At 43.2% G+C, this 27,775-nt stretch overlaps 1 protein-coding gene across 4 annotated transcripts in view; it reads left to right on the forward strand.

Annotated features, from left to right (window-relative positions):
• Positions 1 to 25,956, forward strand: part of SENP6 (SUMO specific peptidase 6) — an 87,030-nt gene extending 61,074 nt beyond the window's left edge. For all 4 annotated transcript variants that reach the window (XM_066612447.1, XM_066612450.1, XM_066612448.1 and 1 more), the window contains 8 exons: positions 1,136 to 1,258; positions 1,428 to 1,520; positions 4,003 to 4,409; positions 5,781 to 5,884; positions 12,910 to 12,995; positions 20,204 to 20,272; positions 20,363 to 20,513; positions 23,265 to 25,956. In XM_066612447.1, coding sequence (XP_066468544.1) covers positions 1,136 to 1,258; positions 1,428 to 1,520; positions 4,003 to 4,409; positions 5,781 to 5,884; positions 12,910 to 12,995; positions 20,204 to 20,272; positions 20,363 to 20,513; positions 23,265 to 23,474 — 1,243 coding nt within the window. In that variant the 3' untranslated portion in view covers positions 23,475 to 25,956. The remainder of the gene's footprint in view (positions 1 to 1,135; positions 1,259 to 1,427; positions 1,521 to 4,002; positions 4,410 to 5,780; positions 5,885 to 12,909; positions 12,996 to 20,203; positions 20,273 to 20,362; positions 20,514 to 23,264) is intronic.
• Positions 25,957 to 27,775: the final 1,819 nt, after the last annotated feature.

Consider the following 27,775-nt stretch of genomic DNA (forward strand, 5'->3'; position numbering starts at 1 on the left):
GTCCTCATGGAGTTTGGCTTGGGAAGTGAGGTTTGCGCAGCACAGGGACTCCATGGACCTGTGCAGGTGGTTCCACTGTTACCCATCTGACATGCGGAAAACTGGGTGGAAGGCCTCGCCTTCCAAGCTGAGCTCCATGCGGCTGCTTCTGGAAGCTTGGCAACTCAGAAGTTCAGTGGTGACATACAGGGGGAACCCTGTATCCGTGGATCCCATATCTGCGGATTCATTTATCTGCAGATTGGGTCCACACGCACCCCCACATGCTTTGCCTCCAGAGGATCGTCTGAGCCCAGCAAAGGCTGCACACATCCATCTGCAGCCTCTGCCAGGCTCAGACTGAACCTTATAACGAGAAAAGTCTGGGTTTTTTTGTTTGTTTGTTTTTTTGAAAAACCAGGTGACATTTTGAAATGCAAAAATCCTTATTCCTACTTTTTTCCTTGCTGCTTGTGCACTCTTCCCACATCCCCAAACAGCGGTTAAAAAGTGGCTTGTGGAGTGTGAAAAGATGCTGTGCCAAAGGACAGGGCACTTACTACAAGGAACACAGAACTACTGCTGAAAATAGCTTTGCATTATGTACTGCATCCTTAATGTATTAAACATGCAGCCTAATACAGAACTGTTGTTTCCATTGCCCAACATGTCCTGGATTGTCATGGTGAGAATACCTCTTCCCACTCCACAAAGAGCAACTAATGAGCAGAGATGGGGTAATAACAGGTTGGGAATTTGTAGATGATATAGAGGAGGAAGCAGGGAACTTGTCAGCAGCATGTCGTTTTTACCACCAGCCCTGTGTTCCTTGCAACATGTATTTCTACCTTTCTACACTGTGATAAGTGGTTCCATTGCTTTTGTGTTGCATTATTAAAGGTCAGATCCTCTACTAATCTGTCAAGCGCTTGATTTGAAATATTGCCTTTAACCAGAATTTTGAAGCTGATAACTGAGAGATACTTTTTATGCTGTGCAGTTTAATTTTCTTGTGTAGGGAAATTCTGTTTCCCTTTGGCAAGCTCTTATTGTCAGGATAGAATGGCCTGCCTAAGAATAGATATTTATAGGCAAGAATGAAGCTATTGGAAAGTGCAAATCATTGTATGTGTGGATTTTCTTTCTCAAAATGAAGGTATCTGGTGCTTGAAAAGTTGAAAAAGGAAGATGCTGATAGGATTCATGTGTTCAGTTCTTTCTTCTACAAACGCCTTAATCAAAGAGAGAGGAGAAACCTTAATGAAACCTCAAAGCTCACGTAAGTTTAGCTACTTAATAGTTTGTAAGAATTCCAGTTGGAGAGTAAGATGTTGGCTCCACCCATGTAACTATGATATAGTTATATTTTCATTTTAGGGAGAACAGAATACAATCCCTTAAATATTTACAAAAGAGATCATAACTGTTTCCTATTGGTGTGTTTGTAGAATTCAACAGAAACGACACGGACGAGTGAAAACATGGACACGACACGTTGATATCTTTGAGAAAGACTTTATTTTTGTTCCCCTCAATGAAGCGTAAGTAGGACTCTTACCTGTTACTTTATCAATTTATATCCCACCTTTGTGCCTCAAAGGGCATATTATGTGTGTAGTAGGGGGTGTTAGTTAGGTCATTCGAGCTATGTTTGCAACTTCCATAGCTTCTAGAAAGCTTTTCTATAAATTGCTTGATTTAAAAAGCTTTGAAATACTAAATAATGGAACATAATATTTTTTGAAGAAAACACCTGCAGATAACATGAACAAAACTACATGATGATCATGGTTCCTTTAGAGACCAGTTCTGGGTAAAATAACAACATGAAAACTGTATATGTTCCTTTATTGTACAGTGCAACCTCAACGTCTGTAGGAGTTCTGTTCCCGCAGATGCCAAACACCATGTGAAATCAAATCAGCTAAAAAAATTAAAAATTGTGTCCATTTAAAATAGCAGTTTAAAAACCACTTTTCTTACTGTTGTAGAGAGGCAGGCAGGCAATTTTTGACAATGGGTAGCCCAATCCTGAGCTGCCCAGGGTGCCCAGGTTCAGTGGCACCGAGAAGGGCTGCTGCCGGATCCTGCGCCTCCCGGGCTACCACGGGAGGCGCCTCTGGAGAAGGGGACTTTTGTCCGCTTCCCCTGAGTAAGGTAAGCAGCCCCACAATGGGGCTACTCACTTTACCGCCGATCAAAAGGTCGTGTAGGGCACACAGCCCTACACGAGTTCCTTGGATCCTGTGGAGCGGAGCTCCATGGACCGCCTCCTATCCTTCCCCCAGGCATGCCTCCAGCCTGCCCCCCTCCCCACGTCACACCTCCCCGTCACACCTCCTCCCCACCCTCTCTCCGCCCCCGCTGTCCTCCCTCCTCCCTGCCCTGTCTACCATTCCGCAGCTCGGTTGTCCAGGTGACCGCCAAGCCAAGGAAACTGAGCAACTGTCCTGTGCTAGCCCAGCACCAGCCGGCGCTGGGCTAGCACTGGTGGGAGCCCAGCGGTGAGGCTGGCAAACGTGCCTTACAGCACATTTGCGACAGTGCTCGGCGGCTCAAAGCTGTGCTGCCGAACACAGGATTGGGCTCTAAAACTGCTATTTTCAGGTCACTCCGAGGCAAGCAACCATCTCCCTTGGCCTTGGCTTGCTGAAGAATGCAATGCAGAATTGTTTAAATGATTAGGATGGACCTGTACATTGCTTTGGAGACTTTTGCTTTGAAAAGCCTAACAAATTTTAAAAATAATTTCACAGAAGTATCATATGGACAATAAATACCAGCTTTGACCACATGAGGGCACAAACAGCACCTAAAATTAATGTTGTGAAAGAGAGCATCGGGCCTCACAGCTGCATTCACTTGAAAGTTAACTTTCTTTGTTTCGGGATTGTAAAATTTGTTCAGTCACAAAGCACAATCGAATTCTTAAAAATAAAATGGTGTTTGAACCACTGGGATTTGTAAAAGTGTAGAGTTCATTCACGTAATATTGGATGTTCATTTCTGTGTAGTTTCAATGCAGCTGGATCCTCAGAAGCAGGGGTGTTCAAAGTTTTTGGCAGGAGGGCCACATCATCTCTCTGACACTGTTGGGGGCCGGGGGGAAAAAGAACTTACATTTAAAATTTGAATGCATTTACATATGCATAAATGAATATATTAAAGATGAATTTATATGAATGAATGAAGGTCTTGCAATAGCTCAAGGCCTATAAAAGGCCTTGCACAAAGCAAGGCTGGCCTTTACTTTGCTGCCGCTAATGCATCACAGATGTGAAACAACAAGCAGTGAAGAGAGCCCTCATCCCACAACTCACGCAAGAGGTCAAACAGTCACCCTCACGCTAAGAGCTGTTGCGTCGGGTCAGCATGGGCTCCAACAAATCTCCGGAGAGCTAGAGGCTCATTGGAGACTGGGGTCTCCCTGAGGGCCACATTGAGAGGCCTCAAGGGCCGCATGTGGCCCCAGGGCCAGGGTTTGGGCACCCCTGCTCAAAAGCCTTGATGGCCTTTGGATCTTGCTCATTGCTCCAGTTCAGATGCATTGACAAGCCAGGGTTTTTCAGTAGAAGAGTGAACAGGCAAGAGCCTCTGGCTCTCCCTTAGCTGCTCTTCTACATGCGCAAAAGCTGGAAATGAGAAGTTTCTGATGGCTTCTGAAGTCTTATTCTCATTTGTTATCATGGTTTGTGAACAAGCGATGGTTTGTACACACCACGGCTTCTGGAATTTGAACAAAATTGGAAACTGGTTTTACTGCAAACTGTTAGTGGAAGCCTCTCTGTCCTCATGACAAAAGGAAGGGAAGGGAATGCACAGTCCTGAGGCTTATGCCTGTTGGTTCTTATAACAAACCATGTTTGGATCAAGTCGCAAATTTTCAATTGCGGGTGATTGACAAAAATGGTCAGGGAAGTGATCTTGTTCCATACTTCAGAATAGTTTGATTTACTTGGTACTGTTGTAATGCATGGTTATGCAAATGACTGTTATTTCTCTATTATGTATTTTCTTCTGCAGGGCACATTGGTTTTTGGCGATCATCTGCTTTCCAGGTTTAGAGAAACCAATATATGAATCAAATCCCTATTACCAGGAGCATATCCCTACACTGGTTAAATCAGCCTCTTCAGAACAAGAAAGGAGCACTTCACCCATATCCAGTGAACTGGATCCACTGCAACACTCCTCTGCAACAAAGAAGATGCTGAACAAGAAGCCTGTTGCAGCATTAAATGACATAGGTACAGAAGTGGAAGAGACTGAGTTGCTTTTTCGCAGAAACAGTGGCTTTAAAAAACTAAATCAGTTAAATAGTAGTACAGAAGAACTGCTGACTGTGGAATTTGTATGTCCTGAGCATGCTCATAGGACTTCAGAGGCAAATGGCTTGCAGTGTGAACATCAAACTCGCATGCAGGCTACAGGTTAGTACTCTTACTAGCTGTGTGCCAAAAATGCTTCTAGAAGTTTGATATACTATATCAGCATAATGTAGAAATGAATTTCTATTTTAATTAGTGCAGCAAGTCTTGGTGAATGATTTGAGGGTCTTGAGACGATGGCATTGTTAAAGCTCAGCAGCTGTGGGTCTAATAAGTGCCTGGATGGAAGACGGAGCCCAACTTAAGCTGCTTCGAGCTTTCTAAAGGAAGAAAGGACAAGTAAAATAAATTGCATTGGTGTGGGAGAATATAATACTATTGGCAATGTACACATGATTACATTTTTCAGTGTTGCATATTTAACTCATGGCAACTGTGTTTTGATTTTCCTCTTCTTGGCCCCTGCTTTGGAGCACACTTTGGTGGGTGGGGCGTAGCCAATAAGTTAGAAGAAAAACACTGATGAAGAGATTCTGGATCTAACACATTGCATAGGGTGAAGAAACTGTCTACTTAATCTGATCAAGCAAAACACTTGATTCACTCACTTTAGTAGGTCTTTCATAGGCAAAGTGCACCAGCTTGTTTCTTCATAAAGATTTCCCGAGAGACCTTCTAGATATCCTTGATGGTTAAGTCCAAGCTTTTCCACACACCTAAGTATAACAAAACATATTGCTGTTCTCGTGGGGTATGTGCATATTCTGATCACAGTTAATACTCAGAAATGTTGTAATAGCTAGAAATCACTTTTCCCCCCAGAAACTACTAAGTGAAATAGATGAATACAATAGACATAGTAAACAAACAGTTTACTCATAAACAAACAGTACTGGAAGCTCTGCTTCAAAGCACACTGCTTATAAAACAATGTTCTAGTATTGTGTGTTAAAATAATTTGGGGCTGCAACTTCCGGTTGATTCCACAAGGCATTCTGGGACTAGCAGAGGCCAATGAAGTAGGTCATGAGCCCATCACAACCTGAAAGCAGCCTCCAGAGGCTCCCTGAACAATTTCATGGGAGAGCATTGAGCGTGGGGTTGCGACCCACCACACATTGGGTTGTGACTCGCAGTTTGCTAAATGCTGTACTATATTCAGTTGAATTGTAATTAATTGAATTGTAATGTTGCTACATTTGTAAGAATTCACATTTTTTTAAAAAAGCGTAGAACTTAATGATGTAATTTAACTGTTTTATAGTATGTTAATGCTCAAATGGAGAACTGTACATATGTAAAAATGCAATCTAAAATTTTCTGTAAATATGAGTTGTCAGTGAGATGGTTGTTCACAGAATACACTGTTTGCATAAAAGCCATTCACTCTGCTTTGTGGTTTACCTTTCCTATCTGGGAGTTGATGTATCTCAGGCACTCTAAAAAAAACTTACTTCTTTTTGATTAATGCAGATGGTTTACAGAAAATCAGACTGAACTATAGTGAAGATTCTGCTGATGGCAGTAAACTAAATGAAGATGAATTAATAGATTTTTCAGAAGATCAAGATAATCAGGTAAGGTGTTGCTTAGCTAATTTGTGTTTTCTAGGATTCAGGTTCTGCTCAAAGCATTTCAAAAGTTCAGTGAAAATTAGTACGGTGGAGCAATTTGCCTGTTGAACACTTTGACTTCTTACAGAATTTTTAGGTCTTAAGATTCACTTTCATTTGGCATTTAAGAAGTCAAGATGATCTTAGTGTCATGTACAGAATTGTGTTTTGCAAACCCTCCTCCAACCTAACAGTCATGGATTTCAAGCTAGTAAAGTAGTAAGATGGGAGCGAGGTACAGTAAGTCCTTTTCATCCAGAGATTTCTTCCTGCTAACCTCAGTCAACTTTTTTTCCCCAAATGTCCAGGCTGCCAAGAGGGGTCAGTATAAACTTGTAAGCTTATAGCAACCTGGTTTAAGCAAGGCTTTTTTTGATGGGATAAGTCTTTAAACTGATATGGGAGTGCAGGGGAGTCCACACACCACCACCACCCCTGTGCCCATTAGCTCCTTTAGAAACTTATCCAGCCAAAAATAATAATAATAATAATATACAGTATTTATATACCGCCTTTCTTGGTCTTTATTCAAGACTTTATTCAAGGCGGTTTACACAGGCAGGCTTATTAAATCCACGCAGGGATTTTTACAAATTGAAAGAAGGTTCTCTCTTTCAAGAACCACCACATTCAAGATGTTACGCTCCGATCTGGTTTAACATGCTGGCCTCCATCCTCCCACGCTCCGAGCAAAAAGTCTTGCTTAAATGAGGTCACTATAAGCTTACAAGCTTCAGACTGCCTCACAGCAGCCCGGTCATTTGGAAAAAAAAGTAGATGGCCCATGCTGCTTGAGAATTTAGTTAGAATTAGGTTGTTTGTTCAGATACTGTGTTTTACATTCATCTCATACTCCTTGCATTCTTTAATTCATTAGACCAGTTTTTCAATATTTTACCATTCAGCTTCAGAGTAGCTTATGGAAATAGTAGTGTACGAGATAGAACTGGATGACTTATGAAATGTATTCAGTATTCTGACCATGACCAGCCTAACACTGGTCACATGATGCAAATCCATGAGTGTTAGGTTGCATCAGGGTGGCTAGGGGAAAGAGCAGTGGATTTGGGATGCCCTTCACCCAGACTCTGCCTTTGTCTCCCTCCAGCCCACTGTAAATAAGAACATAAGAACATAAGAACAGCCCCACTGGATCAGGCCATAGGCCCATCTAGTCCAGCTTCCTGTATCTCACAGCGGCCCACCAAATGCCCCAGGGAGCACACCAGATAACAAGAGACCTCATCCTGGTGCTCTCCCCTATATCTGGCATTCTGACTTAACCCATTCCTAAAATCAGGAGGTTGCGCATACACATCATGGCTTGTACCCCATAATGGATTTTTCCTCCAGAAACTCGTCCAATCCCCTTTTAAAGGCGTCTAGGCTAGACGCCAGCACCACATCCTGTGGCAAGGAGTTCCACAGACCGACCACGCGCTGAGTAAAGAAATATTTTCTTTTGTCTGTCCTAACCCGCCCAACACTCAATTTTAGTGGATGTCCCCTGGTTCTGGTATTATGTGAGAGTGTAAAGAGCATCTCCCTATCCACTCTGTCCATCCCCTGCATAATTTTGTATGTCTCAATCATGTCCCCCCTCAAGCGTCTCTTTTCTAGGCTGAAGAGGCCCAAACGCCGTAGCCTTTCCTCATAAGGAAGGTGCCCCAGCCCCGTAATCAGCTTAGTCGCTCTCTTTTGCACCTTTTCCATTTCCACTATGTCTTTTTTGAGATGTGGTGACCAGAACTGGACACAATACTCCAGGTGTGGCCTTACCATAGATTTGTACAACGGCATTATAATACTAACCGTTTTGTTCTCAATACCCTTCCTAATGATCCCAAGCATAGAATTGGCCTTCTTCACTGCCGCCGCACATTGGGTCGACACTTTCATCGACCTGTCCACCACCACCCCAAGATCTCTCTCCTGATCTGTCACAGACAGCTCAGAACCCATCAGCCTATATCTAAAGTTTTGATTTTTTGCCCCAATGTGCATGACTTTACACTTACTGACATTGAAGCGCATCTGCCATTTTGCTGCCCATTCTGCCAGTCTGGAGAGATCCTTCTGGAGCTCCTCACAATCACTTTTGGTCTTTACCACTCGGAAAAGTTTGGTGTCATCTGCAAACTTAGCCACTTCACTGCTCAACCCTGTCTCCAGGTCATTTATGAAGAGGTTGAAAAGCACCGGTCCCAGGACAGATCCTTGGGGCACACCGCTTTTCACCTCTCTCCATTGTGAAAATTGCCCATTGACACCCACTCTCTGCTTCCTGGCCTCCAACCAGTTCTCAATCCACGAGAGGACCTGTCCTCTAATTCCCTGACTGTGGAGTTTTTTCAGTAGCCTTTGGTGAGGGACCGTGTCAAACGCCTTCTGAAAGTCCAGATATATAATGTCCACGGGTTCTCCCGCATCCACATGCCTGTTGACCTTTTCAAAGAATTCTATAAGGTTCGTGAGGCAAGACTTACCCTTACAGAAGCCATGCTGACTCTCCCTCAGCAAGGCCTGTTCGTCTATGTGTTTTGAGATCCTATCTTTGATGAGGCATTCCACCATCTTACCCGGTATGGATGTTAGGCTGACCGGCCTATAGTTTCCCGGGTCCCCCCTCTTTCCCTTTTTAAAAATAGGCGTGACATTTGCTATCCTCCAATCTTCTGGCACTGTGGCCGTTTTGAGGGACAAGTTGCATACCTTAGTCAAGAGATCTGCAACTTCATTCTTCAATTCCTTAATAACCCTTGGGTGGATGCCATCAGGGCCCGGTGACTTATTGATCTTTAATTTATCAATGAGGTCTGAAACATCTTCTCTTTTAACCTCTATCTGACTTAACTCCTCGGTTAGGAGGGGCCGTTCGGGCAGCGGTATCTGCCCGAGGTCTTCTGCCGTGAAGACAGATGCAAAGAACTCATTTAATTTCTCTGCCATCTCTAAGTCTCCTTTTATCTCCCCTTTCCCTCCCTCACCATCCAGAGGGCCAACCGCTTCTCTGGCGGGTTTCCTGCTTCTAACATATTTGAAGAAGCTTTTATTATTCCCCTTAATGTTGCTGGCCATGCGTTCCTCATAGTCTCGCTTGGCCTCCCCTATCACCTTCTTACATTTCTTTTGCCACAGTTTATGTTCCTTTTTATTCTCTTCATTAGGGCAAGACTTCCATTTACGGAAGGAAGCTTCCTTGCCCTTCACAGCCTCTCTAACTTGGCTGGTTAGCCATGCGGGCACCCTCCTGGATTTAGTGGAACACTTCTTTCTTTGCGGTATACACCTCTGCTGGGCCTCTATTACTGTTGTTTTAAGCAGCCTCCATGCATTCTGGAGAGACTGGACTCTTTTTACCCTCCCTTTCAACCTCCTTCTAACCAGCCTCCTCATTTGAGGGAAGTCCGCCCGTCGGAAGTCAAGGGTTTTTGTTAGAGATTTGCCTGGTATTCTTCCCCCAACGTGCACGTCAAAACGGATCGCAGCATGATCACTGTTCCCCAATGGCTCAGTAACGTTTACATCTCTAACCAGGTCCTGCGTACCGCACAAAATTAAATCCAGAGTCACCTGTCCTCTGGTGGGCTCCGTGACTAGCTGATCTAAGCTACAGTCATTCAACACGTCAAGAAATCCGGTTTCCTTATCGTGACCAGAACACAAATTGACCCAGTCAATATGAGGATAATTGAAGTCCCCCATGATTACAACCCTGTCCTTCCTTGTCACCTCCCTGATCTGTTTCCTCATTTCAAGGTCCCCATCAGATTTCTGGTCTGGAGGACGATAGCACGCCCCCAGTATTACATCGCTGCACAAGCCTGGTAATTTAACCCACAGAGATTCTACGGTGGAGTCGGACCCACCTTCAATCTCTACTTTGCTGGATTCTATCCCTTCCTTAACATAAAGGGCCACCCCTCCTCCAACACGCCCCTGCCTGTCCCTCCTGTAGAGTTTATAGCCCGGGATTGCGGTATCCCACTGATTCTCCGCATTCCACCAGGTTTCCGTTATGCCCACTATGTCAATATTTTCCCTTGTCACCAGACATTCCAGTTCTCCCACCTTTGCTCGTAGACTTCGGGCATTCGCATAAAAGCATTTATACACGGAATGCCCCAGGATGGGCTGCTTATTCGCTCCTTTGTCCCCGCATCCTCTCATTGTGCCAAACCGTCTATCACATCCCATCTCCCTACCTTTCCCGATTTCTTCTCCTACCCTGCCTTTGTCTTGTTGTTCTCTAACCTCCCCATCCTCATCCCATAGGGATGAGGAGTCCCGAACCGGATGCCCCTCGGCTCCTGTCGGCCTTCCCCCAGGGATCAGTTTAAAAGCTGCTCTGCCACCTTTTTAATGTTATGCGCCAGCAGTCTGGTTCCATTCTGGTTCAAATGGAGCCCGTCCCTCTTGTACAGGCCCCGCTTGTCCCAAAACGTTCCCCAGTGCCTAACGAATCTAAACCCCTCCTCCCTACACCACCGTCTCATCCACGCATTGAGACCCCTGATCTCCGCCTGCCTAGCTGGCCCTGCGCGTGGAACAGGTAGCACTTCAGAGAACGCTACCTTTGAGGTCCTGGCTTTCAGCTTCCTGCCTAAAAGCCTAAATTTGGCCTCCAGGACCTCCCAGCTACACTTGCCCACATCGTTGGTGCCGACATGCACCACAGCCGCTACCTCTCCCCCAGCACTGTCTACCAGCCTGTCTAGACGAGAAGTGATGTCCGCAACCTTCGCACCAGGCAGGCAAGTCACCATGCGGTCCTCACATCCGTCGCAAACCCCCCTCTCTATGTTTCTAATAATCGAATCCCCCACTACAAGAAGCCCCCGACCCCCCTCCCGCCGAGGAGTATCCCGAGTGCGCTCGGATACAGGCCCATCCCCTGGAGAAGGGATCCCCCCTAGGGGATCCCCCCTAGGGGAATGCAAGCCTCATTGATCCAGTCCCCACTTGCAAAATGTAAGTGGGAATTGGATCATCCCCTTCCCTCCCTGTGTTTTAAACCTCATGTGTGGGCAGAGCACTATGGACAAGTAAAGAGCTTTTTGTTCTGTTCTCCTTTTAGTGCTACTGGAAGGAGGAGGGGAAAAAGAGTGTTGCATTCCAGATCTCCTCTCCTCGCTTAGTTGATGTTTACAAAGCACCAGAAAGGGAGGAACAGGTTATTTGAAGCCTTCCCCCTTCCCTTTACTCTAGTGTACTTACCAGCAGCATGATCTTTGGTCTACTTGCTTGTTTGGTATATGCAGAATCGGGGCTGGCTGGAAACCCAGGCACATTCTTTTCAAACGGAAGTGATATGAACCAAGCAGTCTGTGGATTGTGCACCTAGTAATGTTGTGGGGACAACAACAATCATGGGAAGGGTATGCATGTACAGGAGTAGCATTGGGGTGATCAAGGCACCATGAAGGCATTGGTGTTCAAGGCACCTGGGGTTGATGGGCTAGTCCTGACCATAAGAGTGCCATGTTCTTGACAAAAAGGCATGTTTTTTGTTGGACTAATGGCTCAACTTCACAGCTTACTTTGAAGCTACTGTATGTGTTTATGAAGTTTGCAAAGCTGAAATGTTACTAGGCAGGCGGATAAAGTATGTCAAAGCCAGATGTTTGTGCTGTGCTAATAAGAGCAATACAGCATAAGCTAGAAACAGGCAAACATATGACTGCAAAGAAGTTTATTAACATTTGTACGAGTTAGCTGGAGACCAAAAGATGTACCTGAATGCTGTTTTTCTCCCACTCCCCAAAGATTCAGATTAGAAGTGAACCTTTCCTTTGTGCACTCTCTCCCCCACTTGCAAACCTCTTGTAGGAATAAAGAAATGACCTTCTGTGAATCTGGTATGTTTCCTGACCTTGTAAGATTAAATTCTTTTAAAATGAGATTTCTGTTGCAGTACACTGTATAACAGGGGTCTCCAAACTACAGTCTGGGAACGACATCTGGCCCACCACAAGATTTTATCTGGCCTGGAGCAACTTAAAATATTTTTCCCCCAACCAGGCAGTCAGACAGTTAACACATGCAGTCCCATCTGCCACACTCCTTTCCATATGGCCTGGGTGGTGTCTGCCTGGCTAACCTTCATTTATAGTCACCTGGGCCATATGCTTTAAGACCCTCAAACTATAATTACTCATTGTTAACATCAGTCTTGCTGATTAAACAAATTAGGTTTCCACATGTTGACTTTTCAACAATGCCATAAAATGATCGTGGTAAGGAAATAGTGTCATTTTTGCACATGTATGAACACATCATAACGAACTGGATTTCCTCAGTGCTGTTTATCACTTGCCTCTGCCCTATATAAAGCTGATTTTTTTTCCAGCAAAATATATTATGTGACCCTTGCAGTGGAATATTTGGAGACCCCTGCTGTTTAACAGAGATCATGCATTCAAATAAAACAGGTCATTGGCTTCACCTTGCAACAAAATGAGTGGGAATTAGGGAGAGAAAGTGTGCAAATTCACAAGTGTCTGAGGTCTGCTTTTAATCTGTCTCCCAGGTACAGTCTGGTATGAGGTGGGGAGAGAGAGAGAGAGAATGGGATGGTATTTGAAGGGGGTCAGACTCTTCATTTCCTGTTGGCTTGTTTTTTCAAAAACTGCAGATGGTTTAAATTCCCTTTAATGTAAAGTCTTTTTCCTTGTATATATTTTCTTTAGCTATTCATTATGCCATACAAAATAAAACAATAGGATATTAAACAGAAATTTCATAAGCAGTAGCTTGTTGTAACTTAATTTATAATCTCAGGCATGTTGATCATATTGCTAGTACCTATATTTTCTCCCAGTATTACCAATGTCTTCACTTCAGTCAAAAAATTTTCTTTTACAACAATTTGGAATAAGTTATACTTTATCTGACATGGATCAAAATAGTGTAGTTGTTATATTCATAAACAGATCTTCTCTGAGTTTCTTAAGAGGCAGTATATTATACCAAACAATTTTGTGTTTTAGGATAGCAGTGATGATGACGACCTTGCAGATGATGACTGTAATTCAGAATTAGGACGATGGCATCTGAGGCCAACTATATGTAAACAGTAAGTTTTAAAGTTAGATATTTACGGGTTTCCATAAATATCAGAGATGCATTTTGAAACGCTGATCAATTTTAAAGGAGAGAAACATCAAGTGCATTCAGCGTTTTGAGAATTTTCTAGTTTCTATTGTTTGATACCTTTACTGCAGGGGTGCCCAAACCCCGGCTCTGGGGCCACTTGCGGCCCTCGAGGCCTCTCAGTCTGGCCCTCAGGGAGTCTCCAATGAGCCTCTGGCCCTCCGGAGATTTGTTGGAGCCCATGCTGACCCGACGCAACTGCTCTCAGCGTGAAAGTGACTGTTTGACCTCTTGCGTCAGTTGTGAGATGAGGGCTCCCTCCACTGCTTGTTGTTTCACGTCTGTGATGCAGTAGCAGCAGCAAAGGAAAGGTCAGCCTTGCTTTGTGCAAGGCCTTTTATGGGCCTTATTGCAAGACCTTCATTCATTTATATAAGTTCATCTTTAATATATTCATTTATGTATACTTATGTAAATGTATATAAATTTTAAATGTAAATTAATTCTTTTTTTCCCTGGCCCCCGACATAGTGTCAGAGAGACAATGTGGCTCTCCTGCCAAAAACTTTGGACACCCCTGCTATTCTGTAATGCAGTGGTTCTCAAACTCTCTGGGAGAGTTTGAGAGCCAGTAAGTCTTTGCAGGGGCGGGGGGAGGAGGCAGCGGGGGCAGGGGGAAGGCGCCACTCGGTGCTGCAGGGGCTTGGGTGCACTTATCCAAGCCTCCTGCAGCCTCCCTGGGATGCGGGGAGCCTGGCGCGACTTCTGGCAGGGCTCCCCACAGCAGGGAAAGTGGATGCAAAGCGATCACGCTCCACTTCCGCTTCAGCGGGATGGGGCGCGATCGCTCAGCATCCACTTTCCCTGCTGCAGGGAACCCTGCCAGAAGTTGCGCCCCAGTTGGAATAGCACTGCTGTAATGCATACCACAGCTGTACTGTGTGATTTGTTGATAACTTCTGTTACTGAATGTACTTTTTAACTGTCAAAAGCTGAAATCATAGTCTCTTCAAGTACAGTTTGTTTTAATTTATTGACAACTTTTGTTAACCATTTTGTAACCATACAGTCATTCTAAGCAAGTCCTTCATAGAACTGAGCTAACTTCAGCAGTGCTTGTAGACAGTTCGTGTTAGCCTGATTTCTGTACGCCTATCCCTAGTGATTAAACTCCATATGCAAGAACTTTTGTTCTTTTGCTCCTGTTAAATGTTAAATCCTATTTGAATACAGCTAGTCTGCTTACGCCATTTCTGCCCAATGTTGCATATACGCAACAGGGATAAAATGTGTACACTTGTGGGCTGGGCAGAAATGGGTTAATTAAGAATCTTAGGTTATTCTTAGGTTATTGGGAGTCTTCTGCCTACCCTCTTCTCCCCACCCACCCCTAAAGAAACTGTTAACTGACTTGGGTCACTCACAACACAATCCTAACTGCTGATTGAACCAGCACAGCTGACCCTGAGCCAGCTCAGAGTATTGCGAATGTTCCCTCTGCAGTGACTTGTGAGCCAGCAATGCCGGCCCAGTAGCCTGTGCCAGTCTGCCTATGCAGTATCCAGGAGCAGTGCCAGCTGGCATAGGTAAGACTGTGCCAAGTGGTGCAGGGGCGTGGAGATGAGTGGTGGAGGGAAGAATGGGGGGGGATCGATGAAACAGGCCTCTGCCATACCCTAACCCCCTCCTGGCTCACCCTGCATTATGCTGGGCTTATCAGATTTGCACCAGCTAAATAGCTGGCCCGGTTCCGAGAACCCCCATGGGGTGACTGGGGCTTTCCTGGGCTAATGGATAATATATCCCCTTACCCTGAGGAGACCTCAGTCTGCCTCCTAATCTACATAGGTTACAAGACCAGCCATGCAGCCTGTTGTGCCAGAGCAGGTTAGGATTGGGCTGTAAGATGAGATAAAATTGCATGATATAAATATTTAATTAAAAATCACTGCATTTTTCTCTCTTTGATCATATTTTCACATTTGGAAAGTTTTCACAGCTATTTCCACTTGCTGTGTAGGGAGAAAAAAAATGAAAAACATCTGTATACAAGCACAAGCTGTTGGGCATGCCTTAAAAAGATCTTGGATGCTGTTCTATATGTGTTTTTTCCTCCCTAGTCAATAAGATTAGCTGAAATCTCCTTCACCCTGACTCTAAATTCATTCTGTCGAGACCCACTGATTCTTCAACAGTGCATCCAAAAAATGATACTTGAAACCTGTCATCATTCCTTTCTTCTGTCAGTTGCAAATTTAGAACTCAGAATCTGATTGGGCAGAAAATAGCAATATATACACCAACTTCAGAAAATCAGGCTTGGAAACTTTTATATTAAGTTGTGTGAGGGGTTTTAGCGATTGTTTGTTGCTTTTTTTCAGAATTCAGTTTACCCTTTTTTATTTACCTTTCTTCTGTTTATATGTTACATTTCTGTGTTGTATGCCCACTGTATTTTTATCACCAGTGAAATATATGTCATGCCACCTTGTACACCCAAGAGAATCCTGGTCAATTCTGACAACTTTTAGAGCAGCGGTTTTCAACCGCTGTGCTGCAGCACACTAGTGTCGAGACAGCCTCAGGTGTACCGCGGGGCCAGAGGAGGCAGGCAGGCAGGCAGGCAGCAGCCATGGGCGGGAGAAGCAACTGATTTGACCCTCACGAAGCAGCAACAAAAAAGGAAAAAGGAGCAGCCGGAGCTGCTTTGCATCTCCTGCTGTGAGCAAGAGGAAGGCTGCAACCTGATCCTCCTTTACCTAGGAGTAAGCCCTGTTGACTATTATGGTGCTTACTTCTGAGTAGACATGCCTAGGATTGGGTAACAAGTCCCTTGTCTGCCCTGCCTGCTGATTGGGCAACCAGAAAAGCCTGGAGGAGGTCTGGACTGAGTGAGAAGGAGGAAGCCAGGCAGGTAAGCAGGTAGGAAGGGATCGAGTCTGCTGAGGCCACCAGCCTAAGAATGGGCTGGCTGAGTGTCCACAAAAGTCCCTTTTCCTTGCCACAGTTGCCTGCAGCTCCCCAAAGCAACCCTCCCTGCCTTGCCTTTGCCTTTCAGAGGAGGTGTGTTGGGCCACAATCCTATCCACACTTTCCTGGGAGTAAGCCCCATTGACTATAAAGGGACTTACTTCTGAGTAGACATGCCTGAGCTTGGCTGGCTCTGGTTCCTCTCCTAGCCCCACTTTCCTGGGAGTAAGCCCCATTGACTATAATGGGACTTACTTCTGAGTAGTCACGTCTAGGATTGGGCAAAGTCACACTTTGTCACACACACACAAGTCACACTTTTTTCTGAAATACAGGAACAGGCAGTGGGGGGGAATGTGAGGCAAATGATTCTGGACCTTTGGAAGGTGTGGACCAGTGAGGGGAGGGACAGTAGGAGAGGTGCTAACTGCAATTATGATATGAGGGGGGGAATGTCACTGTGGGGGGGGGGGTGTTAGAGAGAGAAGTGCCAATTGCCTGCTCCTGTATTTGAGAAAAAAGAGTGCAACCAAAAGCCCAATGCAAGGCATGTCTACTCAGAAGTAAGTCCCACAGGCACATTCCTCCCCCAAGTGTTTGGCTGCAATCCTAACCACGCTTTCCTGAGAGTAAACCCCATTGAACAAAATAGGACTTACTTCTGAGTAGACCTGGTTAGGATTGTGCTTTTTGTCGTGTAATGATTTAATTGTATTAATTATGTTAATTAAAAGTTAATTGTAATATAGTAATTTAATGTAAGTAAAAAACTGGGAGTGTGCCTTGACAATTTTAGTGCCTTGACAGTGTGCCGTGAGCTGAAAAAGGTTGAAAATGGCTGTTTTAGAGTATCACAGTTGGAGCTACTGTGACTTTGGGCTATGATTTGGCATGAATTGTCCCAAACAGATGGTAGATCAAATCAAGAGTCCTGCCATTCAACTGAAATTAAAAGGCTTAATGATCCATGGATTACTAGTTCAAAATTATAGACTTCAGCTTGTCTTTGAAAAAGGGCACAAAAGCTTTAATAGTGCCACTTTTTGCCCAAGATGCCATATGTCGCTGACCAGATCTTTAAATTTTCTTTTGCCATTGGAAAGTTTGCCCCTTTTGTAATGTTTAGTCACTTAAATTTCACTTTTCCTGATTGATTTCAGAATTGTCCTTTGACTTGGAGGCAAAATACATAACTTAAAAATTCATAACTGCCAATTTGACTAACAACCCAATCCTGGCCTGCCCCACATCCAGGGCAGGATTGGGGCTGAAATCAGCACAGCCTGCGGCAAGGTGACTTTCTTCCCCTTACCCCGTGTTGCGTTGCAGCAGCTTCAGTGGGTTTACTCGGATCTGTGCCACCTAAAGCGGAGCTGCCCTGGGCTGCCCAGGAACAGGATTAGGATCTGGCATAAGTACTGGATCCAGGCCCTGCCTCCCACTCATGAGCCCTCCTGCCCCCACTCTGAAACACCTCCCTCCCCCCCCCCCACATCACCCAGGCATCCGAGTTCGACTGGTGTAGACTTACCCATTAGGCCAGTCATGTGGATCCCGTATCGGCCTCCAGAGGCTGATGCATGCCCATGCACCAGCCTTCCTCCTCTTAAGTCGGCACAAAAATGCTTTACAGCTCTTACGCAACTGTCTTGGGCTGGTGCAAGAGACTTGCATTGGCCCAGGGTACTGTTGGGATTGCACCCTAAATGTAACAGTATATATTTCTCTTACATTTTTTAGAGGTCCTGACAATGGAATATTTGGGGGACAGGAGCTACAGTGCTTATGCAGTGTCTGTTCTTTTTTAACTGCTATTGAGAAAATCAACCTTGTCTTGTTATTACAGGGGCCCCCCTGTATCTGCGGATTCACTTACCTGCAGGTATAGGAGGGCCCCCAAACCCTGCCCCACCCTTGCCTCCGGAGGGTCTTCTGAGCCCGGAAGAGACTGCACACCTCTGGGGCTCCCTCAGGTCTTCCTGTGTCTTATTGGGCATTAAAAACCAGAAGTAGTGTTTTTTCACTATTTTCAGTCATTCTGAACCCAGCAGAGACGACAGGTGGATGCTCGTGGCCTTTCCTGGGCTCGGAAGACCCACCAGAAGCAAGGGGAGCACTGCTCACCTCTGGAAGGTGGGAAGCCCCCTCCCCCATACCTCCAGATTTACATATCTGTGAGGAGTTCTGGCAGTGTTGGGAAAACCCGATGGGCTTGACTCAAGTTGCTGAGTCACAGCCCCTGCAACTCGACTTGAAAACGAGTCATAATGGGGCACTTTCCAAGTCACCCTTTAGTGACTCTAATGGACTTGAGTAGAGTCGCCTACCCTTTTAAAAAGCTCACTGTGGAAAAAACAGGGCTGCTGCCAGGCTCTCTGTGTATGTGTCAGAGTTCTCTTTGAACACTCCACTGTTATCCCCGCCCATCTGTGAACAGGATGGCAGGGGTGGGAGAGAGACTGAGCGAGCCAGGACAGAAGCAGCAAGAGGGTCACGAGCAACAGTTGGGAGGCTTACCAGGATGACCTGATCCTTGCAGCTCTACTCAGAAGTAGTCTCACTGCAGCCAGTCATTCAATGAGCCTGCTGGAGATATGCCATGAATTTCTCTGGGATGGCTAGGAACTGCCTCCCTTCTCCCCTGCCATCTCTCTTCAAAACCTCCCTCCCCCTCCCTGGGTTTCTGCAGCCAGTCGTAAGGCAAGAGCACCTTTGGCCCCTCCTCCTGCCGTCCATCAGCCAAAGACAATATGAGCATACCCCCTTCCTCCAATGAACATTGCTTCTTTCACAGATGAGCAAGAAGGTCCGGTCCTACCTCCCTAGGCTTCTGCAGCCAATTGTAAGGCAAGAAACTGCTTATATTCCTCCTTGTGCTCTCCCTAAGCCAATAAAAATATCTGAATGCCCGAAGTTTGTCCAATGATAATTGGTTCTGACCTTCCTATCAGAGATGGAGAGAAAGAACTCACTCCCACCTCCTTGCCACTTGGTTGGAACTCTCTGCTGCTCACTGTCGGAATGCTTGCCCGACGAGGTTTTCCACGCAACAAAAACAGTAGGCAAGTCAGCATGCGTGGGGGCTAGTCCTGAGGGCCCTGAGTCTTTTTCTGAGTCTTCCACGTGAGTGACTCATGAGTTGCCAAAAAAATGCATTTTTGCTGCTTGAATCAGAGTCACTGACTCAAGTTCCCAGCACTGGGTTCTGGAATGGAACTCCTGATACGGGGATCTGCAGATACGGGGGTGCCTCTGTATCTGTATCTGTTTTATAACAAATTAGCCTTGTCTTCTTGTTGGTTGCTGTATAAGCTGTTATGTTGATTTGAACGCTAGTTTGCATCTGCTATATAGCATCATGTCTGAGTACCTCAGTCCTCAATCTGAATCTTGTTTCTCATCAACTCTCATCAACTCCATAGGCAAGACCATTGCCGACTTATTTCAGTCCCCCAACATACCTTACAGGGTTGTCATAAGGATTACAACACAGTAATGTATATGAAGCATATGAAAATGCTCTATAAATATTGTATACTAATGTTCACATGATTGAAAATAAAATGACTTAATGGTCTAGTTATGAATAATTCTGTGTATTAGATTATTATTATTATATCTCCCTGTGTGTGTGTCCTTTTTTTAATGTTTGGTTAGTGTTTTGCTTACTTAAATGAGTGTGCTTCAAATTCCACAAACTAGAAGGAAAAAAAATGCGAAGTAAACATCGCTGTGATTTTTAAACTGTAGTTTTATAGATCTATAATGTAACAGTGTCCAAAACAATTCCCTATTTTTAGACATGCATGAAATAGAAGAGCAGTTCATTTTCCTTTCATCTCATTGTAAATTTAAAACAAATGTGCAGTCCAAGATAGTTTGTGAGCTTCAGACCAGAACACATATGTGGAGGATACAAAACTCTTCCATATCTCCTGTTTAATTTCACAGTTGTGAATAGATTGTGTGTGCATGGGTAAGAGAAATAAAGTTCCTCTAATAGTAGAAATCATGGTGAAAATGCTACTTTTTTCTGTGCATTTTATTTGTAATCTAAAATGTCTCTAGACATTTCTGTAATCTAAAATGTCTCTAGACATTACAATCTAAAATGTCTCTAGAGCTCTGTGAGCTTTCTTCTAATAATTGTGTTTATTCCCCAGTCTAAGCAATGTAGCATATATGAAGTACTAACAGAGGGGCACATGTATTTCTCTGTAGGCCTTGCATTCTGCTGATGGATTCATTGAGGGGCCCATCCCGTTCAAATGTGGTCAGAACACTAAGGGAGTGAGTAATTTAACTCTAATTTAGAAGTTTTGTTCAGTGGTGGGACGCTCCCTAAGAATATTCTTCTTACCTGTGTTCTCTATATTGCAGATACTTGGAAGTGGAGTGGGAAGTCAGGAAAGGTAGTAAAAGAAGTTTCTCCAAAGATGTCATGAAAGGCTCTAACCCTAAAGTACCACAACAGAACAACTTCAGTGATTGTGGAGTTTATGTACTACAATATGTGGAGAGCTTTTTTGAGGTGAGTAATTGGTATTTAATCTGTATTATGTACTTTGTATACAAATCTGCATTTTGTACTTAAAAACAACTAACTACTTTTTTTAAAAAGAAGTGTTTCAGTATAGCTGATTTTAGAATATTGAGTTGGAGGAATTTACATTGTTGCTATCTTCCTCCGTTTGTGAAATAAGGCATTTAAGGCAGAACCTTAATGTGATTGAGACATACAATGATTGTGACATACAAAATCATGCAGGAGATGGACAGAGTGGATAGAGAGATGCTCTTTTCCCTCTCACATAACAGCAGAACCAGGGGACATCCACGAAAGTTGAGTGTTGGCAGACTTAGGACAGACAGAAGAAAATATTTCTTTACCCAGCATGTAATTAGTTTGTGGAACTCCTTGCCACAGGATTTAGTGATGGTGTTTTGCCTGGATGCCTTTAAGAGGGGATTGGACAAATTTCTGGAGGAAAAGTTCATTACAGGTTACAAGTCGTAGGTATGCGCAAGTCGTAGGTATGTGCAAGCTCTTGGTTTTAGAGGCAGGCTGCCTCTGATTGCCAGATGCAGGGGAGGGCACCGAGACACAGATTGTGGCTGCAATCCTAACCACACTTTCCTGAGAGTAAGCCCCATTGAACAAAATAGGACTTACTTCTGAGTCGGTTAGGATTGTGCCCTGAGTCTGTTGTCTTGTGTGCTCCCTGGGGCATTTGGTGGGCCACTGTGAGATACAGGAAGCTGGACTAGATAGGCCTTTGGCCTGATCCAGCGGGGCCCTTCTTGTATTCTTAACCAGTCATTTGAGAAAAAATATTTTCAGCTTCTTATGATTGTGTTAAGAAACCTGAATTGATGTTTTCTCAAAATAAAATTATGGAGGGTCTAGATAGAAATGCAGATAATGATAGTTGTGGATAAGTTCTGGATCTTCCACCCCAGCTTCTGTTCTTTTTGAAATTTGAATGAGGAATTGAGTGTATGATGGGGCTCAACAAATTTGCATTGGATGTAAGAGCTACCCCCAAAATTTAGAAGCTGGACAATTTGTAAGGGTTTTCTGTTTTACTGCTGATTTCTCCCCACCCACCCCCCCAAAAAAATTTGCATGCCACCAGGGAATGGAATAAATTAGATTTTATATATACAGTAATACATCCTATAATAGGGGAGATGTTGCTGGAAAGTCAAATGTGAAACAGCACTAAAGGAGAAATACTGAGGCAGGAAGCTGCCACTAGGTTCCTCACTACTCCTATTGGTTGTAATAGCTGCTATCACACCAAAGAGCTCTATAATAAATTGGCATTAAAGAAAGCTGCATTATGAGATATGGCATTGAAAATATGCATTAAAAAGTGTATTTTCATCTTGTGTGATGGTAGAAAATTGTCAGATGTCAATATGACAGCAAAAAGAACTAAAGTCTTTGATAAAAATAAAGAAGGTACATCAGGTGTGTTTTGAAGTTAAAATTCACTGTACTAAGGGTCTAATCCTACACCAATGTATATGGAAGTAAGTCCCATTAAACTCACTAGGTTTACAACTGAGTAGATATGTGCTGTAAAACAATGCGCTCTTTTCCTCCTTGCCTCCCAATCTAATTTTTTACCTTTCCAGCATTTGGAGGGGATATCACATGCATGGTTATTAGAGGAAAGGGGCGAGTGTACTTTGAGGCATCGCCCCCAAGGTGCAAGAGAATTCCCTCCATAATTAAGTCTCATCTTTCCTCTCCTTCCACTGACAGCTCCTCCTGTACCTCCCTCCAGTCTGGTCAGTTCTGACTTGTTGCTCCTGCTTCAGCAACTAAATCCGACTTTTCTGGCAGCTGAGACGGTAGTTGTTGCGCTTTACAGCAACTGTGCTCAAAGTTGTGACCATAGTCCTACAAAAATGCAATCCCTATCCAGATCGCAGCTTTTTGCTCTGCCTTCATGCGGCTCCTCTTCTTGGTAGACCTGGGCACCAAGACACTGGGAAGTCGCATCTGTTGCCTGGAGTCTCTGAAAGCTATGCAACCGGACATCTGGGCAGATGCGACAGCCTGCAGCATCCTGGTGCCCAGGTCAGCCAAGAAGAGAAGCTGCACTTCACTTGTGTAGCATCCACAGATTTAATGTTCTTTCTCACACTGAATGTTTTGCTACATAACTGCTAGTTGTTTGTTTGCCTCATAACTACTAGTTGCTTGTCATTTCTTATCATATTACCCTTCAAAGACAACTTTAAGCCCAGTACTTCCTGAAGTTAATATCACAGTAAATTGATATAGTTTGGCAAGATTTCTGTGCTGTAAAATGTTCAAGCTAAAGAAATGAAACCATTTTACTGGGAAAAGGTAGAACTGATCGTATAGGAAAGAGATGTGATTGGCAGCCCAGTCCTAACCAACTTTCTAGTGCTGATGCAGCCATGTGAACAGGACATTGGCTTCTTTCTGCATTGGGAGGGGGGAAATCATGGAGGCCTCCTCAAGGTAGGGAAATGCTTGTTCCCTTACTTTGGGGCTGCACTGCAGCTACATCAGGGCTGGAAGGTTGGTTAGGATTGGACTGTTAGGCTGTAGTAATATACATACCTGTTTGGTAGTAAGTTTCATTGGGCATGGGATTGCACTGTTAGTCATGCAGTGGAAGCTGTATGTGTAAATTTTATTTACTGAATATTATTTACTGATTTTGAATACTTTATATAATACTTGTTGTATCAATTTTCTGTGTAGACACTGTAATGTTACAATATCTTTTCTCCTTTCTAGACTCCCATCCTAAGCTTTGAACTACCAATAAATCTAACAGACTGGTTTCCACGCCCAAGAATGAAAACAAAACGGGAAGAAATAAGGAACATAATCCTGAGTCTCCAAGAACAGCAGAACAAAGAGAAGAAGGGACAGAAGGACATTAATTCAACAGAGAAATCTTTTCAGGGAGGACTGGAACAATTAATCAGCAGCAATTCAGACTGAATATTTTCTGTTGCATGTTAGCCCCTGCATTCAGAAACTGAAATTTACTTTGTATTCTGCCCAGACTGAGGACTTGGAGTATTACCAACTCAAACTTACTGTTGATGCTTATAAATGTGTGTCATGAATTTAATAGATTCCCCTCAAAATTTATTAAGTAGACAAATCTGTACATATGTTAACTAGGCCAACTTTTTTCAACATTTGTAATTAAGTTTTTCACTTCTTAGGAAACCTTTGTTATGTATTTCTGTTAATAAAACTTAATAGCAACTTCTAGACGCAAAGCAAATAAAGAAAATATTTATAGGATAAATTGGTTAACTTTTTCTGTGTTTAAGTAAAATTGTCATTTAACATTTCCCAGTAAGACTTATGTAATGCATGGGGAATGCTTATGTAGCAAAGTTATCAAAATCATACTTTGATTTACAGTTGCCATTACAAGATGTTCTGCTTCAGCTATGTACAACAGTATAAGAATGTGTCAATGCACTGTGTTTTCAAGGTGAGTGGTTTGCGTTTAAAATCCAAGTGCAGGCAGTGTAACCTTCAGATATGGGTCATAATGAAAGAACGAACTTCACGAGTGCTTGGGATAATGCTGCTTAATGTCCACAAGACGTCTTACTCGAGCAGAATTTAACAAAAGTCTCATACAGTCAGCTTAAGTACGAGTCAGCTCGTAATAATGTTGGATTCCTTTTTTGTGGTTCCTGATTGTTGTGCAACTGTATTTTGACAATTCTTTCATTCTAAAATTGTATTTTTGGTAAGTGTACTTGAAATAGCAGCAGATCACCCACATTACATCTTCTGTGTCAGAATTCTGAATGTTGCATTCATATGTGCTTTATCTATTTGATGAAACATTTTTAAAATGTATGAGTACTATTTTTTGTAATGTCCAGAAAACCAAACTATTGCTAGGCTTCCTTGCTTGCTTGCCTTTTAATTTTAAGTAGAGTTGTCTAACAATACTGAGTCAACTTGCTGGCATATTTTCATGATGTAATTTTGATTTTTAAATTATGTAAAATGTGCGGCCTTGTGATATCAACATCTCCAAAAGTCCAGGCAGAAACGTTTTATAACTTTTTTTTTTACAAACATTCACAAGGCATTATACTTAAAATAAGGCAACTCCTCTTGCAAAGATGTTCTATTGCAACAATGCTTCTCTCAAACAAGAATCTTTTGTGGGTGGGGGGTAGGAAGAGATGGATAGAAGATGCAAGGAAAATGCAGGTGAAGTAGAGAACTTACCTCAGAGCTTTTCAACCTCATTGTTTTGAGATAATTTACCACCTTTTGCAGATACTGCCACTGCCATCAGAGATGGCAGCTATGCACATGAGTGAGTGCTAGCCCAGCTGGGGCTTTGCCATACAATCTTCTTCCCCAAACTATGCCTCTTGTTTGAAAGGACAGACATCTGCACCACCACACATTGCTCATTGGCAGACCACTCCCCCAGACATTTCCACTTTTAGCATAGTTGGACCAGTTGGGACAGTGCCATGGTCTCCATGGTTGAGGTACCAAGTACCGCCTGCCATACTGCTGGTTGCAAGGCACTGGTCATGCATCCTTTCAAGTTGTTTGACAGAGAGCACTTCATAAATAATTTTCACCTCTGTCGCCCCTTGATTCATATGGTTGTGTCCTCTGCTCTGCAGTATGCGGGTTTTTTTAGGCAGCTATCTCTGAGGGTGTTTTGTCCAAAGAGGTGTGCAGACCACAAAGCTAGCAAAAAGTATTGATGTTGGATTGCTGCCCTAAACAAGCTACTTAAATTCCATTTATTCCTGTTTAAGCAACTTAATTACATGCAGGATCGCAGTGATAGCAGCCAGCCTTTCCATTTTTTCATCTGGGTTTAGTAAAACTGTGTAATTTATTACTAGACGAGTCTTGCAGCCCTTGCAGCATTGTCTGCGTGATTCACAAAAGAAAGCAATGATAACTTGTTTCTACATGATTTTGAAAGAACTCTTGGGATTTTATTTACAACACTAGTACTGTATAATGGACATTAAATTATCTAATGTTCTTACCGATTAATTGTATAAGGATTTCCAGGAATTTTTTTAAAGCAAAGCTGGCTGGAATGAATGGAAGTAAAGGAGTTGGCAACGAATGTAAACAACACCAACAAAATGGCTGGTACTGCAACTGTCTAAGTATTACTCGAACACATTCTGGAAGATATTTACTTAGTGAAATTCTTGGTAACATAATGTCTTGATTTGGTCAAAATGAGAATTTTATTTTATTTTTTTAAAAAACATTGTGGCGCATCTTAGTTTCAGATTATTCCATTCTGTTCTTCGGCATGGCCTGGAGCTTGTATTCCATTTCAGGATGTGAAGAATGCAATGTTTATCTCTTAATATTATGGTAAAGGATCAGTTATACAGCAAGCTGATACACTTGTTGATATAGGAAATTTTATTTTTTTAATAAAATGATAGAAAACCAGTGTCAAGAATTTGAGTATTTATCAGACATTTGTTACCTAGCCTTACACTGATTTGTTTTCCCAGTGCATTTAAAAAACTTTCCTAGCTAATGTTTAATGAACATCTGAGTTCAGATATAAAACTTTGTATATACACAGGCAACTTCAAGTTGTTAAAGCATATACCCTTAAAACAGCACAGGGTAGGACCAGTATTCCTTAAATTAGTATGAACATTGTGTTCAGTCAAAGGTATCAAGTAGCTGCCTAATTGGATGTATCTTTTTGTATTGGTTTTCATGTTGGCTAGAATAACTTAACCATTCTTATACAAGTTTTAGGTTACTTAGCATGAAAAATGCATGCCTCTCGGGTAAACATTTGCTAGAGGCAGAAGTACAGCTGACACTGAATATTCTCTTGGGACATTCTTATTTTTCTAGTTGAGAGGGTTGTTAGCTCATGCATATGTGTACAGAATTTAGCAGAATATTCTAAATCCAGTTCCTGATAATCCAGTGTAACAGGAATTTCCCAAGGACATAATGACAGTTGCTCTTAAAAAAATAAACAGTAGTTATCCTTTCTCACTAACGAGATGTTCTTGCTGTGTAGAGCAGTGTTTCTCAACATTTGTCCTCCGCCATACCTCTTCACATAGTCCACCTATTTGAAGTACCACTGGAAGTAACTGGTGATGACATCCTCGCCAGTTATGACTGGGTTGGGACTCCAGATGCAATGCAACATACACCATAAGAGGCTCAGGGTGGATAGAAGGGCTATTTCAAGCATGGAAAAGCATGCTTTGGAGCACTGCCCACTGAGCTGAGCCTCCTGCTGATGTTTGTGTCGCATTCCTGGTTTTTCTGTTGGGCAACAGGCGTCTGGTGAGAACCACCAGTCACTACCTCAAGTACCACTGGTGGTTCCTGTACCTCTGGTTGAGGAACACTGGTGTAGAGTACATGTGTGTCTGAGAAACTTCTACTTAGTGAAACATCAGCTTCCATGGTGCTTGGTAATACTCCCAAGTTGGTCAAACTTGGGCGTATTCCTTCTGCTTTCAGTACACATTTTCTGAGGCTGATTTTTGTAAGACTATAAATTTGTATTGTTTTCTTCAATAAAGGCTTTGGGAGTGAATTGAAACTGCTCTATATATTCAGAAGAAAATCATGTAGAACAAGTTAATTTGGATTGTACCACTTGAAAATGCAAGTTGCCCCCATTTCAGAGCTCTCTTAGCTAGCATGCTAGCTTTAGCCTGCCCTCTATTTGACCTGTGTGTGTGCCCTGTACAGTGAGTTTTGACAAGGGGAAGACTGAAACCATCCTTCACCTGCATTCTGAAGTGGTACAGCCCGAGAATCCATCCTTATTGCTACCTTATGGATGATTAGTCAAAGCAGAGAGTTTTGCTTAAGACTTTGTTGTGATTAGCTGGTCTTTGTGTTGCATTATACAGCGGACTTTATTAGCTCTTCAAGGGGAAAGAATATTCTAGTTGGCCGCCTATTGTGAAATGAGATCGAGTTTCTTAGCTGAAATTTACCATAAGTTGTCATAATTTCTCAGTGTTTTCTCTCCAACAGCAGACAATCAGCAGCTATTAACTTTTCTCCTGTAGTTAAATTGTGAGGTGCTTTCCTGGAAAAAGTAATGAACTCCTCTACAAATAAGCTTTGAATCTTTGTGTTATCTGTGCACATGGTAAAGTTTTGTGAATGCACAGAGCTAGCCTCAGAAGCTCCAGAGCTTTGTCTAGCATTCTGTCTCTTCGTTTGAGTAGGGAAACCCGTGTGCATTAAGCGTAGGTAGAGCACCCCATGCACAAGTA

This window comes from Tiliqua scincoides, chromosome 1, assembly GCF_035046505.1.
Source record: "Tiliqua scincoides isolate rTilSci1 chromosome 1, rTilSci1.hap2, whole genome shotgun sequence".
NCBI classification, from domain to species: Eukaryota; Metazoa; Chordata; class Lepidosauria; order Squamata; family Scincidae; genus Tiliqua; species Tiliqua scincoides.